At 37.3% G+C, this 19,179-nt stretch overlaps 1 protein-coding gene across 3 annotated transcripts in view; it reads left to right on the top strand.

Moving 5' to 3' along the window:
• PCB (Pyruvate carboxylase) overlaps positions 1 to 19,179 on the top strand; it is a 51,406-nt gene that overhangs the window by 27,213 nt on the left and 5,014 nt on the right. For 2 of the 3 annotated variants that reach the window (XM_019040167.2, XM_019040166.2), the window contains exons 2-12: positions 7,357 to 7,537; positions 9,031 to 9,215; positions 11,327 to 11,510; positions 12,404 to 12,531; positions 13,140 to 13,364; positions 14,515 to 14,678; positions 15,179 to 15,341; positions 15,776 to 15,958; positions 16,507 to 16,741; positions 17,681 to 17,716; positions 18,469 to 18,850. In XM_019040167.2, coding sequence (XP_018895712.1) covers positions 7,402 to 7,537; positions 9,031 to 9,215; positions 11,327 to 11,510; positions 12,404 to 12,531; positions 13,140 to 13,364; positions 14,515 to 14,678; positions 15,179 to 15,341; positions 15,776 to 15,958; positions 16,507 to 16,741; positions 17,681 to 17,716; positions 18,469 to 18,850 — 2,021 coding nt within the window. In that variant the 5' untranslated portion in view covers positions 7,357 to 7,401. The remainder of the gene's footprint in view (positions 1 to 7,356; positions 7,538 to 9,030; positions 9,216 to 11,326; positions 11,511 to 12,403; positions 12,532 to 13,139; positions 13,365 to 14,514; positions 14,679 to 15,178; positions 15,342 to 15,775; positions 15,959 to 16,506; positions 16,742 to 17,680; positions 17,717 to 18,468; positions 18,851 to 19,179) is intronic. The other variant, XM_072302401.1, reaches the window with a different exon arrangement.

Here is a 19,179-nt window from a genome sequence, read left to right as displayed (position 1 = left end):
GCTAAAGCCTTATGTAGATTTGAAGGCTGCCCCTCATAAAACACTCATTTTTGGGAAAAGTTGTAGATATTTTTCCTCTGAATTCACAGATGTTTTTCCTTTAAATTCACAAATGTTTTGGGTCAGTTACCAACAAAATTCTCCGCAAAATTTGAATGTAGATACCTATCCGTAAGATTCCCTGATAATTCTTATTGTATGTATCCAAATAAATTGGACGTATTTCTGCCAAACGGAACTATGTGCATTAAGACATGAGCCCTGAAACCCTTAAGAATATATGCATAACAGGGCTCACGTCATGATGCACATAGTTCCATTTGGCACAAATACGTCAAATTTAGCAACGTATGAAGGCTCATACGGCGCTCTTCCTTAGCACGGCTTAGCACAGTCATTCGAAGGTGAAGGGCAAGGGGTATCGCGAGATAAGTAGTGACCGCTATAAGCAGGACTCGAGATTTATTTTAACGCAACCGAATAATTTAATTATTTATTTTCTCCGTGTCTTCGGAATTATTTTTAGGTCCCATGCAGTGCGATAATCTATACCTCGCTAATATCCGGCCACATTCGCAAATTTTAATAAAAATCTGGAGCCGATTCTAGGATTAGACTAGTCTCAAATTCGTCACTGCCGAATCGGTCGCTTAATTTTCGAGCTTTCTTATTTTTAGCCAGTCACCTTTCTTTGACACAGTTCAAGGTCATGCTTGACACAGGTCGTGATCAAGCCAGCGCTAAAGGTAACTGAACTGTCTCCCGTCTACTGGCGCGGCGCGGCGTGTTATGCGATGTATCGATTGATCTGTCATTTAAACATATGGAAAAGGGTCGATAAACAGGGTGTTCGCAACGAACACCTTAATAATCGATTCTTTACCACAGCTTCAAATGGAGAAATATCGATAATCGATCATTTACGCGTCGCCACTGCTCTCTCGTCTGTCCTCCCCTTTTCATTTATGCACAGACAGGAGTTATTTCTCTGTTGTCAAAGCTTCATATGTCAAAGGTACTTTCAATTTTTTCATGTAGTGATATCCCTACAGGTACAGGTCGGGAAGTGAGGTGGGGGTTGTGCGATTCAATAAACCCCCTTCTCTCGTCGGCCCCTCTGAACCAACAACAAGTATTCCATGTAAAAGACTTGATCAAAGTGTTTGCCTCCTCGGAATATTGGAGGTCCTTCTACAGTTTCAAAAATAAGAAAAGTTAAAAAAAGGACCTACTATGTCGTTATTTGAGTGCCTTGAAGCAATTTTCCAATTATTTTTCTCTGGAAAAGAAAGCGCAAAGGTTCCTCCATAAGAGAATGCATTCATGGAGGAGATCATAAAGAGCCCCCCCCCCCTTCCATGCAGAGCATTGGCCTTCAGATGCCGCTATTAGTTTGTGTTGCCTGATGCATAGATCTCAATAGTTAATCGCAAGTCCTGGCCGACCAGTCATTTTGCACCCAAAACATGACAGATCAAAAAAGTTCAGAAAGTCATTCCAAAAGTTTTTTTCTCGAAAGTGCATTTTTAAATATGCAAACTTCAAACCGCAGTCAGTTCTGTTAGCATTTTTCAACTTTTTTCGCACCAAAATGTTCGCAGGACTTTGCTATATCTTCTGGTATCAATAACTTTATAGAGTCGAGCTTTTATGGGATAAAGATCCCTTTCTCCGTGGGTGGTCACATATTTAGGTCATTGATAACATAGCACTCAGGACTAGACCCTATTTTCCGCATTTATTTTATTTTATAATGACTTCAAATTGGAAAATTTTCCTCGTAAAGAACCAAGGTTGACCAGGGAAGAGAGCTTTGCCGCGCCAAGGAAAAACGCCGCATAAACCTTCAGGCGTTACCAAATTTCTTTAGATAAAATACGAATTTTTAAATAAATATGTGAATATATGTCCTCCAAATTCTCGGAAAATTTTGTACGCAATTTAATCTAAATTATCACAAAATTTTGAGGAAAATTATGCATGATATTCCTCAAAAATATATATGTTATCCGGGGAAATTTGGCAATTCTCGAATGTTCATGCGGCGTTTTTCCTGAACACGGCAGAGCTGGCCGAGATTCAATTGGACTGCATTTTGCAATTTGGAACTATAAATTCTGGCTCTTATGGAAAAACACTTACGGGCATAGGGAAACTAATGGCACATACGTCCTTTTTAAACCGGGCTGGAGTTTATAGTTCCAAATTGCAAAATGAAGTCCAATTTACCTGCAAATACGTCCGTTTCATTTTGCATTGGAGCCGGTCATGGTGGCGCACATCATCAGGTGATACGATCCAACTGGTTTCAGAGCCTGAGCGCCGACAGGTGGACAGCCAAAGCTGCTCTGGTTAGGTTGTGTTGAACGTCCCTGGACTTCTTTTCGTCGTTCAAAATCGGGTTTTGGCTGCTTTATTGGACGTATTTCTATCAAACGGAACTGTGTGCATTAAGACATGAGCCCTGAGACCCCTACAAATATATGCATAACAGGGCTCACGTCATAATGCACATTGTTCCGTTTGACAGAAATACGTTCGATTAATCGTCTCTGTCTCCTAGAGACTTCCCCTTAATGGGTCAGTTGTTATGATCTCAGAATGACGTTTAGATGCTCAATTCTCATCGATCAGCTGAAAATTTCAAGATCAGTCCAAACAGCAACTTCCTACGTTGAATAATAACCGAGATATCGCGCTATCAAAAATTCGGTTTATGACATCATCTACCGCGGTATTGACACCCTTGGTTTGACACCCTATATACGCTCCAGACGGCGAGTCCTTATGCAACGATGCGTTGTAGATGAGCATGAATCAGCGACGTGCTATGCTGCCATATCGTTTCGCATTAGATTTAAATTAATTCACCGAATGCGCTCCTGTTTTTGTCAATACGGGACCCGGTTTTTTTTTTTGGAACGCCTCAAATTTCACGCTTGAAAATAGGGAATTAATGTGGAGTAATTGGGCTGGATTCAGCGCAAAAAGAACGAAAGCACATGAATAATACCTACGTTTGAGGGGTTTTGTTTCTTCCATAGGACTCAATGTAAAATAATACACTATAATGTCACTCTTTGAAGTACCAAATATTTTCCGTAGGCTTCTTACTTTAATAAAGTTGACTTAAAAAAAGGATTTTGAGATTGCGACTGAATACTTTCTTCAGTTCCGTGCACCTGGACTCAGCTGTTAGTAGTTTAGTCCATTTTTGTATTACTAAAGATCGTGAGGTCGCATTCGAAGCCAGCATTTTTGTACCCAGAACATAGCAGATGTATCAATTGAAATTTTAGTAATATTTTTCTCAAGACTACGTAATATGAATCGCAAACTTCAAACTGCCACGACTCCGGTTTGGTTTGCCTTCCTCGGATTTTTTTGCCCAAAATGTACGCAGAACGTGTCGCATTTACGCACGCATGTCGTGTCATCCTGGCAAATATGCATTTGCACTATCCGCCCCGCGTCCAAATCCCGCCTTCAGAATGGTTGGTATGCAACCCCTTGACGGCTGTGTTCGAATAGTTATCGCTTCAACTCGTGGCATTCAAATAACATCCTCTTGTTTGTAGGAATGCAATGCGGGACTGCTCTGGAAATTGCCAGTGTCTGAAAATTTTCCCTTTATTTCCTCTGATTGATTACGCGAATTTCACGCAGCAACTGATCATGCATGCAAGCACATTTCTTTAAAGTGTTTTGACCGACCCAATTCAGTTAATGCACTAACTTGAGATAAGGCTTAAGTTTTGTGAGTTTTTTCCTCTGACGATCTGGTTGCTCCGTATTTTTTGCGTTGCATCAGAAGTTGAAAAAAAAAACACAAAAAAAACCCTCATGTTTTAAAAAACATGTTTCTCATTTAATTTGTCCGACGGTTTGTCGTTTTTAGGTAACAGGATTGATTAGATTGATTCTGCATTTAGATAATAAGATTGATCTTATCAATTCTTAGATTTGTCAGAATTTGGCTAATTCGATCGATTAGATTAATTTTGAATTAAGATTAATCACTTTTATTTTGCACTTTGGTAGATAAAAGCACTGTTATCAAGCTCTATTTTAACAGCTGTAGTTTCAATTTAAAGGGTCAAGTGCACCATCATGGCTTTTGATATTCATGCGATTTCTAGATAAGCATATTGAAAACTGCAAAATCACACTACGTTGTATTGCTTGAATGAAGCTTGAAATACTAAAATTCAAGTTCTGAATTTTCTTCTTTTTTGTGTTATTAAAAACCATTAGAAAAAAACTCTAAAAATAAGACCCTACATTCCCACAAGCAATAGAATGGGGTTTTCAGGAAGTTCAGGTGGGGGACAGGTTTTTTTTCTGGCTTTGATTTTCCCTCAGAAGAGTGTGAACCCAGCACTCCACCGTTCGCTTTTTTTTTCTTTTTTTTTTTTTAAATTAAGTCGACCGTGGACAACTGATACCTCCATTTTTTTCAAAAATTTCACCTTATACGATCAAAATGTTCAACTACTGCATCCTGAACCTAGAAGACCACGAAATCTCACCTTTCGATTATAATTTTAGGGAAACCTCCACCAATTTACTCTCGTTCAGTTTTGAAAATGAACAATTCTCTTTAGTTTTAGTAGGTGCATGCCGAGGCAAGCTACATTGAGTGCCGAGAGCTCCTCATTTGCATAAAAATGTTTAATTCATCGATCAGCTGACTCTGATTAGCTCCTGGGCACTCTTGTTAATGGTCGATACACGTTACAATAGTCACGCAGCTATCTGATTTGGACAACTGACTCTGTCTTTGATAATGAGTCCATGAACTTTTTTCAATTGAAATCCAGAAAGTCATCCAAATCTCCAGGATTAGAGACGTCGGATTCGGGAATTTCGGCTCTTCTTTTCGTAACCGTTAACCGAACATCTTTTGTGAATGAAGAAGAAAGAGAAAATTTTTAGGTCAGTGACTGAAATCAGACACGTACCTCCAAATTATGGAGCGGAGTAAATTTAACGTAACCACCAATTTAGTTTCCTTTCTGCTCTTGTCTACGTTTGACATGCAGAGGCAAAGCTTGATAAATTATTCATGAAAATGACTAATTTCTGTACCCGAAATTCCAAAAAAAGTTCGCCATTCCTCATCGTTTCGGAGCGTGGCTAATGCTTGTTGAAGAACGCGATCGCGTAATATTGATGAGCTACTCGTTTCACAAGTGATGTTTTTTGCAACACACATTCTTATATCCGTAAATAATGGGTATAATTAGCGGAGAGTCATTCCTCCCCAGCGCAGGACGAGTAACCTCTTTGAATTTGGTTTAACTTGTGATTTTTGAGGGAGAAGTCTTACCAAAGAATAAAAATCGGTTTTTTTTAAAGTCAAAGATTCGAATTTTTTAAGTCGGAAAATGGTGAAAAGACTAAAACTCCCAAAATCCATAACGAGGCAAAAAGGTTTAAAAAAACAATTAAACTAAAAAAATGCAAGTGTGAATGGCGACAAAGGCAGATAAAACAAGTGAGTACTGAAGGTTACTGACACAGAGTGACAAGTTCTCGAAAAATAAAGGAAAAGTCAGAAATGTTGTCCAGCCCTGAAAAATGAGGGAATTTAGCTGCCATACTTATCTTGAATTTTTTTTTCACCCATACAGCCAAGACTTTACTTTTTTCAATTTCAAAACACTTACAATTTTTCGTGAAAATAATTTATATGAGAAATCATTCCTCCCAAAGAGAAAGAAACATTTAAAAGTCGCCAAATTTTGAAATCAAGAAATTTTTGTCATCCTGTATTATCTATCGAGCAAAAATTCGAAGGAGCCGTCTCAAGAGAGGAAGACAACATTCTACTATTGTTGAAAAAAGATCGTATGAAGTGAATCTTGATCTGAACACCAATTCACGTTTCGAGGCTTTTGAGGCTTTGAATAAATATATTATACCCCACCACGCATAAAAAATTAATCCATTTTAAAAAATAAAACCTATTAGGCAAAAGTTTGTGAGATCATTTCATCATCCAATGGAGTTCCTCAAACCTTTCACCCAACCCTATACCATAGCTTTTCTCTCCAAATAGGAGTAATATCTCCGATTCCAAAAGAACTTGCCTACCTCCTGCTAAACGCAGTCCAAATATGCTCAGCCATGAAATCTGTGCAAATTACCGCAACAAATTATTAATGCCGCGGGCCTAGTCATGAATCCGGCTCTTCCTTTTCGCTACTTACGCCTGTCATTGTTGTTTCAAGTAGATTTTTTCATGCGAGCCAACGAACTTAATCTCATGAACTAGATGAGATCGACGATTACAGGTTTTAAAGTGGCTGTTACATTAATAACTACTCCCCTCCCTCGCCGCCGCACTTGCCGAAACGTTCGAATTTTATGGATGAATTTATAATGTGACCTATTTTTTTCCGACGTGTCTCGCAATCTAAACGTCCTTTCCTCTTCAAATGATTATTTGTCATTGATTAGAGAAGCATCAATGAGCACGGGTAATTTTATTTGCATTTCGTCTCTTCTGCCGAACATAGCGAACATAGCTCTGCGTTTCCACCGTGGGAGCGGATTAATTATGAAATAATTGATTATTAATTGCATAAGCATTTTTCTCGCCCTTACAGTGATGCCGCACAGTGGATCGAGTCTATGGGGTTGGTTTGACAATATACAATACTTTGAGATTTTGAAAGTGTTTCCATTGGTTTCCTCGTGAAATTTTCCTCTAGAATCATCCCTTAAAATTAAATTTTGACGAATTAAACATCAAAATTTGCAGTTTTAGTAAAAAATTGCATGTCCGACCTCTCTGACTGACTCGTTCCACTGCGTGGCGCTTACAATCAGATCACATGTTGGGAGGATAATTAGAGCATTGAATCAGAAATTCGATAGTGATGAAGCCTCTAAAAATCCTTACGAGGATGCGGTGGGGGATGGGGCAAGGGGCTGCTTTTCAATCGAAGGGGTGTGAGCAAGAGGAACCTAATTGCATCGCAACGTTGCAAAGTTTCATTCAAAAATTCACTCATTTGCCCCAGCGTGGTTACTTTTTGAGTTGCCAAGTTGGGTCGAAAATTCAGATTTTGAGAAATTCTCCGCCTTGTCGTCAAAAATAAATTGTAGGCGATCACCTTCGTAATCGATTCTTTACCATTGCTTCAATGGGGAAATATCGATTATTGATCATTCAAGCCTCGCCACTGAAATCACCCCGTATTTCACTTCGAGATGTTAAGCAAAGGACGGTCACATATCACATGTTCAAAAAATATGTCTTCATCTTTGGTTTTTGCTTCTCACGGTACCTATCAACTTTGAACGTCTGAACATTGTGCTAACAGAAATCATCTTCTTTGTCTGTTTTAGATGTGTGGTCCAAGTTAACTGAAGTATTATAGGAATAAATTCAAGATGACGATAAATAGAATGTCTCGAGCCGTTCGCGGCCAGTTCAAGAACCAGTTCATCTCCTTGTCACTCGCCAAATCAAACTTTTCAACCAGTGTAGAATATAAACCAATCCGAAGTGTCCTAGTAGCTAATAGAGGTAATTCATCATACTCATCTATTTTATTTTCTTGATTTCGACGTCTGATCTCTGACATTTTCGTCCCAAATAATTTCACGTGGTTGCCACAGCCCAAGGAGCATTTTTCAACGGAAAAATCGCGATATTTTGAAAGTCGTCATTTTTTCACGATTTTTTAACGATAAAATCGCTATGATCATCAACATCCAAGCAATTATCCTCAATCGATAAAATGGAAATTTTATCTCAATATATCACGATTTTTTTCGATATCATTACTATAGATCGCCGTCGATAAAATTGAAATTTTACTGTAAATTTATCCAATGAAATTGCAATAATTGGACGTCGATAGAATTGCGATACATCATCCGATCAAATCACAAATTATCGCGATCATTGCTACTTGGAAGTCAAGGATAGCCGCAATAGGTAACTGAGAAATGTCAGTAAAAATGACGGAACTTTCAGGGAAAAATGGTCGAATCCCCTTTAATTGTTGCTTTCCAGAATATGTTCGACTTTTTAAACAACAATTGTCGTGTGTTCGGATTTAAAAGTGGCAAATTTTAACCATTCTGAATTTTGTCATATTTCAGGAAAATATAAGAAAGAGAGGAATGACGGTCAACAGCCGCTATCTAGGCAGAGTTTCGAAAAATATGTAAAATTGAGTTGCTAATTTCCAGCTCAAAAGTTAATTAAAATTCACCTAATTGAAGGGTATTGCGGGTGAAGGTGTTAAGTGATATTTCATAAGATTTCTAAAACAAGCGTGTTGAAAGTTGAAAATTCACACGGAACCTTCGACGCCAAGAAAATTTTAACTCAAATCTTGAGACAAAAAAAGAACCATTGTGTTCAATTTTCCACAAAATTTGTATTATCAAAATATTTTTTGAAAATGTCATTTGACCGCTGTACCGTGGTACCGTCAAGTGGACCGCGTTTAGCAGAAAGGAACCAAGCCGCATCAGCTATTGCGAAATTTAATTGGGCAATTCAATTGTTCACATGAAAACAGTTGTGCAGATTTTTGTGCAAATTTCAGTGAATTTTCTGCACATAGTACGAGGCGAATGCCATAAAATTTTCAAAGGAATCCGCACAAACGTATCTCTTGTAAAAAATTAAATTGCCCATTTAAGTCCGGCAATATCTGATGTGGCTTGATTCCTCTTTGCCAAATGTGGACCAAGTCTCTCTTTGAACCAAAGAATCGAACCTCAACCTCATTGTGCTAATCTTAAACCCCACAAATGGACGTATTTCTGCCAAACAGAACTATGTGCATTACTTAAGACATGGATCCTGAGACCCATAAGGATATGCGCATAACAGAGCTCACGTCATAATGCACATAGTTCCGTTGGGCAGAAATACGTCCAAATGAATGAAGAAGGAGCACGAATATATGTTGTTGACGATTATAATCGCGTAATTTTCCCAGCTTGCAGTGATATCTTGGATACTTGACATAGCAACACTCATGAGTATACATTTGTTCGCAGGTGAAATTGCCATTCGTGTATTCCGTGCTTGCAATGAGTTGGGTATCAAGTCAGTCGCTATTTACTCAGAACAGGATAAGATGCACATGCATCGACAGAAGGCCGACGAATCCTACCTCGTCGGAAAAGGCTTACCTCCTGTACAAGCCTACCTGAACATTCCCGAAATTATCCGAGTAGCCAAGGTTTGTCTTCTTTCTTTTTTTGTCAAATTTCTCTGCCTTCTTGTCCCCCTTTTATCCTTTATTTCTCCCCTTTAAAGTAAAAAAATGAAACGTAAAGAAGAGAGGGGAAAGGCCTGTTTGCTCGCGCATCAATCACGCGTCAATTTGAATTCCACGCGCTTCTCATATCAGGAATCTCATTGGCTGCGCGCTCAGCGCAAGGTTTTGGCGGGAAAAATTAGTCTCGCATGCAGAGTGAAAGGGCGAAAGGGACAGAATTAAAATCCGCAAGGAGGAACTTACTCTTCTTCTTCTTCTTCTTCTTCTTCAATCAAAGCCTGCGTAACTGCATATTGAAATTAATGATAAGTTTGCCGTCTCTACACGTAAAATTAAAAAAGAGGAAATTGTGTTAGGTCGTTTGATTTTTCCTTCGTTAATTTTTTATTCATTAGCCCTCAATGATTGGCAAAAATGCAAAGATGTTGCCAAATTTAAACATTTTGAGGGCCCGTCGGAGCCATACATTTTTCACAAAGTTCAAAATTGCTCTACAATGTTTCGTTTTAAATAGATTGGAACGTTTTTACGAGTTGCCGCATTAGTAATGATATTCCATCATTTTAATTTATTGGAATAAGCTGCAGTAGAGTCTTGTACGAGCGGAAATAAGACAGGATTTTTTTTTAGGGGGGGGGGGGGGAGTGGGGGCTCAGCAGGGTAAAACTGAATCGGAAGGAGATGGGATTGACTTGTCGCACCGCCATGAGCTTGTCGGTGGCTATAGAGCAGAGAGGCAAGGAGATAAACTTGAAGCTGCAAGCGGCGCGCGGCGCCCGGGTTTCTGTCGGCGCGCGTGGAGCGAAATATTTAAACGCTCATAACTCTCGCCTGCGTTATTTCCCTGGAGAGTATGACGTATCAAAACGTCCGGAAAATTACGATTAATTCAATGAAAAGTTTTTTGTTTCATTTTGAAAAGAAGCATTTGATAATATACGGAACTTTTTTAAAAAAAATTGACCAGGAAGAAATATGAAAAGTGACAACACTGCAGATTTAAATTAATAAAACCTCAACTTTAATGATGTGTTCTGACAGATCGTATTATCAGAAGAATTTTCGCGCAAACCGCACTTCAAAATCTTCTTCCGTTTGGTAGACGTGGAATTTTACAGGTTTACATTCGGCAACGCTGCTGCGCGAAAAGAAATTCATTTTAAGCCTTGAAATTTTGCAAAAATGTGCATCCGATGCAGTCAAATAATATGCTAGAAATTGGTCCAAATCCACACCAGGAGGGGCTTTTTCGCCGATTTCGATTTAACCCAATTTCAGATTTTGACGAATAACGCTATTTTCCGAGAGATTTCGTTCGTTTTCATATAGTCAGAGTGTGAAAGATAAGAAAATGCTAATTTCCTATCGAATCTAGGGTATATTATCATGTTTCCCATCCTAGAAAGCTTTCACCGTTATTTCCTCATTCGATCTGGCAACGTTCACTACAAAATACTACGCCTAGTACTACTAGCGTACTACGATGAGTACGATGACCCGGATTCTTGGTCTCTCATTGGTCCGTTCTGATTTGGGTGGGTTCATTCATGAATTGCACAGCGCTCATGGCGCATGCGCAGCACGCGACGCGTGCATGTAAACAAACATTGCGAACAGCTTATTTCTTTATGTATTCCACGCAGATTTCTTTATCGATTTAAAATAATGTGTGAAATCAAGGGTGTTACTAAAATTGTTCCATCTTCATTAAAATTTCAACAATCATCTGGAGAACAAAATTTGCTGATAGGTATGTCTAATAGTTACCTACTTTTTCAAATGAGAAGTTAAGACTGTTAGGACTAGCTAAAGATGTTCATCGATCAGATGTACGAGTACTTTAATTTTTTCCCTCATAATCATATACTGGTGGCTGTAGTACTTTCATACATCGTTTAGATAGGTATATGGGTATAGACATTTTATTGTCAAATAAATCTGTTGCACCAGGAGTAAGCCTCCGAGGTTGAGATAAGATGCAAGAAGATTTCAACCCTAAACTCACTAAGAAGTGACTGTGTTTAACGTTTTAGATTTACGATTTACTGACACCTAGTATGTTTTACCCACAGGAAAATGATGTAGATGCCATTCATCCAGGTTACGGTTTCCTGTCAGAGAGGTCAGACTTTGCACAAGCTGTGATCGATGCTGGAATTAGATTCATCGGTCCATCTCCTCATGTCGTCCAGCAGATGGGAGATAAAGTCGCTGCCAGACAAGCAGCCATCGACAGTGGTGTTCCTATTGTTCCAGGTTAGATACTCTTCATGCCTCTGTAATTCTGCAAATTCCCTGTGCAGGGCCGGATTTACCCATGGTGCATCGGTGCAGCTGCACAGGGCGCCAGATTTTGAGGGGCGCCAAATTTTGGGTTTTTTTTTCCAAACTCTGCAAGAAGTTGAGAATTGCGTTGAAAGTTCAGAAACTCTGATTGTTGATTGATTGTTGAAAGGCAATGGAGACACAGACAACAACGGCGAAACAACATTAACAATGTAAATATTGCATGTTATTACTCCATATGTGCATGCATATGAAATGCCTATTTTTGTCCCACCGGAATTTTCTTCTGCAAAATTACATCAGAGAACCATTAATTTATTGAGTTCCATCTTTTAAATGACCTGACCCTAGACTTTAAGGGTCAAACTTTCTCTTAATTTTGTAGTTAACAGTAACAGGAACAGGTACCTGGTTTTGGTTTCTGCCCCAGAATCATTCACTCACTTGAAAAATTCGTATTTAGTTAGAGTTAGCACGTAGTAACCAAAGAAGACTGTCGGGTTGGGAAATGCGCGGGCGGGGGGGGGGGGGGCGTGCGAGGGGGGCGCCTCGAAAATTTCTGCACAGGGCGCCAAAAACGTAAATCCGGCCCTGTCCCTGTGCCTTCACCGTTGGCAATTGTTCTAACTAATTTGGTCGATAAAATTGTATCTCTATTTAACCAATCCTATCAAATTGGTACCTAATACATTATAATCAACTTGAAGCAAAAGGTTAAAAACTCTGTGCCCTAACAGACCTATCAACTTTTTCAAAATTTTGACCTGATATAGTTGGACAACACTGCAATACCTATCTCTACTCCATTGTAATTTTTTTCTGCTTTTCTTTGGTTTATTCATTTTCGTATTCTGCTTTCATAGGTACACCTGGACCAGTCACGACAACAGATGAAGCCATGCAATTTTGTCTGAAGCATGGGCTTCCAGTCATTTTCAAAGCAGCCTATGGAGGTGGTGGTAGAGGAATGCGTGTCGTTAGGAAAATGGAGGTAAAGAATACTTTAAAATACCTACAATCACTAGCCACCATTGACTTTAACTTTGGTTTACATCCGCTCTGTAACCATGTATCATCGATAGGTAGCTCAAGCAATTCAATATTTCTACGGTGTAAGTTGGCAATCACATAACTCGGTTTGCAACATTGCAGACTTCCTATCATACTTTATTTTTTTAACGGAAAACTACTCACCAGTATTTCTTTAAAACTGCCGTGATTTTTATTTTCGGTGAGAGGAAAATTCTGCAAAAACTTCAAGGAATGATGTCAATTTTTTCTCCTTTAAAAATATACCATAGAGGCGGAGATTTTCAGACACCGCAAACGAGTTATGTGATTGCCGACTTACACCGTCGATTTGTAATATAAATCATTCAAAAATTTCACTGAACACTTGTATACAAGTTCCAAAATGTCTTTTTTGAATGCTAAAGTTCCAATCATCCATTGCGCACTCTTTTTAAAATGGCTTTAGTAGAAAAAAAGTTACCCTTGAAATTTTAAAACTGAGTGTGAATCAATGTTAAAACAAATCTACAAAGCTTCAAAATTATCAAATGTTTCGGTGGATCAAATAAATCTGTTTTTGTCTTGTAGGAAGTAGAGGAATCATTCCGCCGCGCAAGTTCAGAAGCTGCAGCTGCGTTTGGTGATGGTGCCATGTTTATCGAAAAGTTCATCGAACGACCAAGACACATTGAGGTTCAACTTCTAGGAGATAAAGCAGGAAATGTAGTTCATCTGTATGAAAGAGATTGCTCAGTCCAAAGGCGGCATCAAAAAGTTGTTGAAATAGCACCTGCACCTCATCTAGACCCTAAGGTAATACAGCATCTTCAGTAAATACTTAGAATTCCACGAGCCTAAGTATACTTGCAAATTTGTATAGTTTAAAGGAATATTTAGTGTCAAGTAATGGGTATAACTTGCCACAATATCATCTCTCAGTGAAAGGAAAGAAAATTCAGTAAGATTTCTAGACACATTTAGGCCACCCAATCTGTGAAAAAGCGCCCTATCCTACAGGAGAAAATACTCCTCAACTTACACGGGAAAAAATGGATTGCTGATTTAATAATTAAATTGTTAAAAAATATGACCCATAAGTCTCAAATGTACATTTTACAATAGTGGAAAGCTACTTCAACCACAGGGGTGGTTAATTTAGCATTTTTTATTGTAAAATCTACATTGAAACATGTGGGACACTTTTTTAACTACAAAGTTGTGAAATCAGCAATATCATTTTTTTCTGTGTTTTTCAGACGTGTAGAGGAAGAAAATCTGGAAATTTTGATGCAAGTTTGGTCCTGAAACTTCTAAAATTGAAGGAGATGCGAGTAAATTCTGACACAAAAATTCTCAGATTGTAGAATGAGAATGTTATGGTTCAAGTTCTTGGAAAAAAGCTGGGGATAATTTTTTCCGGGGAGATAAAATCTCTGTAGAACCGGTCACCTATTTCCATCAGGTGCAAGGACTAAGAGATTTCCGATTATGTTTCATTTTCTTGAAATACAACTGACATAAATGTCTCCTCTAGATTTTCTCAGAAAATTCTTGAATAAATGACAAAATTTTCTTATATTTCAAAGAAAAATGTCAGTTAGTTTTCTTTGAAAAAGTAAAACATGAGCAGTGATTTATAGTATCCCAAGAAGAAATACTCTTGTTTAATTTTTAACTAATTTATATTTCAAAAGTATCAAACTGCATGCTCAAAAATACCTTTTATTTTAATTTTCTCAAAAAATATCAATCAAAATTAGAGGAATGATAATGATAATTTAATCTAAATTCCGCTACCAGTACCTACAGGCTCCCATGCAAACAACAGAAATTAAATTTGGAGTTTTGTCTCCCTTGCAAAAATCTCTGGGCAAAAAAGTCTGGACACTCCTTAAAATGTAGCTCTCAGTTAATAATTCCATGTCAATATTTTTGTTATTTTCATTTCACATTCATTTTACAGGTGCGCCAGAAGATGACTGATCTTGCCGTACAACTAGCCAAACATGTAGGATACTCTAATGCTGGAACAGTTGAATTCCTTGCAGACGAGGGAGGAAATTTCTATTTCATTGAAGTGAATGCTAGGTTACAAGTAGAACACACTGTCACAGAGGAAATTACTGGGTAATTATTCATCGCTAGTCCATCTCTATTGAAGGCCTCTTACCTAATCTTTAATCGGTGCATAATTCCTTACTCGAAAGCTTCTTGTCTGGCCTCATTTATATTTCAATTAGTGATCCCAAAGAAAAGTAATTGGAGCTGCAATAAATAATATGAAAAACAATCTAGTCAGGGACCAAGTTGCTTTTTATATTATTTTTCGCGCTGAATAAGTTAATTTTGTATCTTTAACAATTTGAAAGTTTCATCAATGGGAAGAGGAAAAAACTTGACAATAGAAAAAGGAAATTTTGATTGCACAAATGGCACATGTAAAAATGAACCTGTCCAGTTTTTGAACGTAGGACCTCTTTTTTTAATTTCAGGTGCTATGGCATATAAGAAAAATTTAAAAAAATTAAGTAAAAAAATACTTATGCAACAAAGTAATCATTCTTGTAATGTCTTTATAGTTTATCAGATGTTACTGGCATTCAATTTTTACTTGTATTTTTTTACAGTATTGATTTAGTACAGTCTCAAATCAAAATCGCCGAAGGAATTACTCTCCCTGAATTAGGATTAAAACAAGAAAACATCAAACCACAAGGATATGCCATTCAGTGTCGTGTCACAACTGAAGATCCTGCCAAGAATTTCCAACCAGATACTGGTCGAATTGAGGTAATTTCCAATGTCTGCTCCTTACATTTGAGATCGAAAACAAGTTCCATATATTATGACTGATTAGGCTTACATTCAATAACACGTCCATTTTTAATCCCATCAAAAATTCTGAACTACAGTGAAGATTATTTCAATCAGTATCGATAGATCAAACAATTCGAATCCAAAAGACTGAAATTAAGACACCTCCAAGTACATTGGAAGAGAATGTCATCATTCTTCCTGTAGTTGTGCATACAATGGTAAAATTTCAGAATCTTCAAGGACAGCTTTACTCTTGTGAATTATAGCCATTAATCTTTTGCAGTAGTTGACCTGTGTTCTCCAGTAACACAGATTTAATAGATAAGAAAACAGAACAAGTAATTCAAAATTATCATGATAATTTCGTTCCTGTATACTTGGTAATATTTTCTGCCATTTTGCTACAGGTTTTCAGAAGCGGTGAAGGTATGGGAATCCGTCTAGATGGAGCGTCTGCCTTCGCTGGTGCTATTATTTCCCCATACTATGACTCCCTCCTAGTCAAGGTTATTGCTCATGCTGGTGATTTACAAGCATCATGTGCAAAAATGAACCGTGCTCTACGAGAATTTCGTGTTAGAGGTGTAAAGGTACGTCGTGTTTTGTTCATATTCATTCCAAACTTTAAAAAAAAAAAAAAAAAAAAAAAAAAGATGCATTTTTTATTGTCACACCATCTTTTTTTTTTTTTTACATAAGTTAAGGAAAATGGTGTGTTACAGCTCTTTCACGTCTCTTAAGGAGGCATTCATTCTTCAACAATAGATTGATAAGGTAATTTAGGGGAACATGGGAGTTTAGTCCATTTACTGGTCATCTTAACTAGTTTTTTTTTTTTTTTTTTTTTTTTTTTTTTATAGGTATATATTTATTAAATCATGAAAAAATGGCCTGATTCTTATAATCTTATCAGATCAAATCACAAATTATCGCCTTAATTTTGCCAAGTAGTCTAAAAATGTCTCAAAGAAATCAAGAGATGTGTATTTTATTTTCAGAAGAAAATACACTATTGCATTTTATAAAAATCTACTTCTGCTTTTCGTGAAATTGTCCAAGCACGAACAAATTTTGCAAGAACCAACTTATTTACCCTTTGATCTGCACTTATTCTTCATTTTCTCTGTCTTCATTTCAGACAAACATTCCATTTTTGTTGAACGTATTAGAAAACCAAAAATTCATCAACGGAGCAGTGGATACTTATTTTATTGATGAAAATCCTCAACTATTCTACCTGCAACCAACACGCAATCGTGCCCAGAAATTACTCAATTACTTAGGTTCTGTTCTAGTCAATGGCCCTTCAACGCCACTTGCCACCAACTTGAAGCCAGCAGAGGTCAACCCATTAGTTCCAGAAACCCCTGCTGGTATGTATTGCATTTGCTTCATTTGTTAAATCTTGTTTGATTTCAAATTCATCCTTCCAACCCTTTACAGTCTTCTGGAAGTTTGATAACTAACCTTCTTCGTTATGTATCTGTCAAGCCTTTTACCATTAATTTCTGTTATTCCTAGAGGGAAGTCTGTCTTTTCTCGACTCTGATTATATGCTGTCATTTTCTGGGAAGAAAATCACAAGCGCCATTTTCGCTTAAATGTTTTGTTGCTGAATTTCTCTAACTTGTCCAATCTTTTCGGAAAAACTAAGGAACAAAATCACTCAAAAATTTTACCTAAGATTTCTTTCATCAGCAATATTAATTCCTGAAATTTTCATAAAAATGCGTAAAAAGTTTTAAAGAAAAAATTAAAACAATTTTTAATTATCCGGTAACATAGCATCCAATCATAAATGGTACTTGTGAGATTCTGTGCAGAAGGGGACAATGTGAAGAAATGATTTAATACCTCTCCAGAGTTCCAAAGGAGATTCTAGAGGATAAAAAAAAATGCAGACTCATAGTAAAACTTAACCCACTTTTTTTCTCTTTCCCTCTAATTCTAATATTCTAACACCTGCTTAAAGAACCTTCTGGTTTGATTGCTTAAGGTGATGTCTGTTCAATTTTGTCTGGTGAAGCAAATGGGAAAATGTTTAACTCTGAAAAACGCAATACCAAAAAACCAAAGTCATGCACTGATATATTAAAGGGATTATACTTACTCTATCAAAATTCAAAAATTCGAATTCTTATGAATTAGTTAGGTTTAATGCATGATTTCAGAATCTTATCTATACCAGGGCATTAAAGAAGGGAGCAAGCTCTTTCAGAGCAAATTTTCAGTTTTGAAACGTCATAAAAAAGAGGGTATCAATAGTTGAAAAAAGATGTACATATTGTAAAAAAAGTGAATTTTTTCCCTAGGTCCTGATCCACAAGCGCCTTTTTATATGCGGAAAAGTGAGCACTCAATGACTGATCTTTTCATTTTGTGATTTATGTTGTCTTCAGACTGACATTAAGTATGCTTTATTGTGACTGTTTTTAAGTGGAGCTCTGCACTCAGAAAGATCGAATACTTGTTACCCGTCTATCTTTTAAATTAATAATTTTGAAACCAATAAGAAAGAGAAAAGCTTCCTTTTTCTTCCTGCTTTCTTTTTTTTCTAATCACAAACTGTTGGCTGATCATTAAAATTGCTAGACGAAGTGATAGACAAAGAAGAAAAAAGAATATGGAGGTATCTTATTGGTAGAAGCCAGTGGTTGCAATGGATAAAGGAGGTAATAGACTGACTAACAGCAACTCGAGAGAGACCCAAAAGTCAGTCCATAATTTTCTCCCCTAGTCTATAGGAATCACCCATTTCAACCAATAGGATCGCTCCATATACTCCCTACGCCTTCTTTGCCTGTCACCTTGTCTATCAATTTCAATGATCAGCCTGCTGAGCATGTCTATGTCATGCACCGAAATCTGAAAATATGCAGACTGCGATTTTCTTACTTTCTTTCCTTGCCAATTTATTTATTTGTGAATGTACGTTTGCTCTGTGAAAGTTGGATCAAAGCTGTTTCTAAACTCAAAATAGTCTTGACTAAATTTTTGAATGCGTTTAGTTTTTCCTTTGGATGTCTACTCTCTAATTTTCGCGGGCCGTTTGACAAACACTCTAAGAAAACTCAATGCGAATTTGGTATTTTTCCAACAGGTGCTGAGCCTCCAAAAGGACTCCGTCATATCCTGAAATCTGAGGGTCCAGAGGCTTTTGCTAAGGCCGTCCGCCAAAACAAACAGTTGATGCTAATGGACACAACATTCCGTGATGCTCACCAGTCTCTTCTTGCCACCAGAGTTCGATCAAGAGACATCCTTCGTATTTCACCATTCGTAGCGCACAATTTCAATAATCTCTACTCATTAGAAAACTGGGGTGGTGCCACCTTTGATGTAGCATTAAGATTCTTACACGAATGTCCTTGGGAACGTTTAGAGGACATGAGGAAAGCAATTCCAAATATTCCATTCCAAATGTTGCTCAGAGGAGCAAATGCCGTTGGTTATACCAACTATCCTGACAACGTGGTGTACAAGTAAGAATTTTTTCTTCCTTTAGTTAATCTAATATTTTAATCAAGAATTTAAGTGTCAGTTTGTATTTTTATGGAATGGGAATGGATTTTAATTACATTGAAATAAATGTTATACGCAAGCAACTTTCAAAATGTCCGGTTGAAAAATTGGGTTTTTATAATATTATCAGAACACACTCTCTTTGTCTCAATAAGATCTCTAATGATCGGACTTCCATTTCGAAAACTTTTTTTGTCCTTTGATGTATGGGAGTTTTAAATGTGTCAAAAAAGATTTTGGGCAAGTACAAAATTATTTCATTGTAAAAGTTACCAAAATGAGTTGAAAG

Source organism: Bemisia tabaci, chromosome 7 (genome assembly GCF_918797505.1).
Source record: "Bemisia tabaci chromosome 7, PGI_BMITA_v3".
Classification (NCBI taxonomy): Eukaryota; Metazoa; Arthropoda; class Insecta; order Hemiptera; family Aleyrodidae; genus Bemisia; species Bemisia tabaci.
Note: the sequence above shows the minus strand (reverse complement) of the source record. Positions and strands in the feature narration are given on the sequence as shown.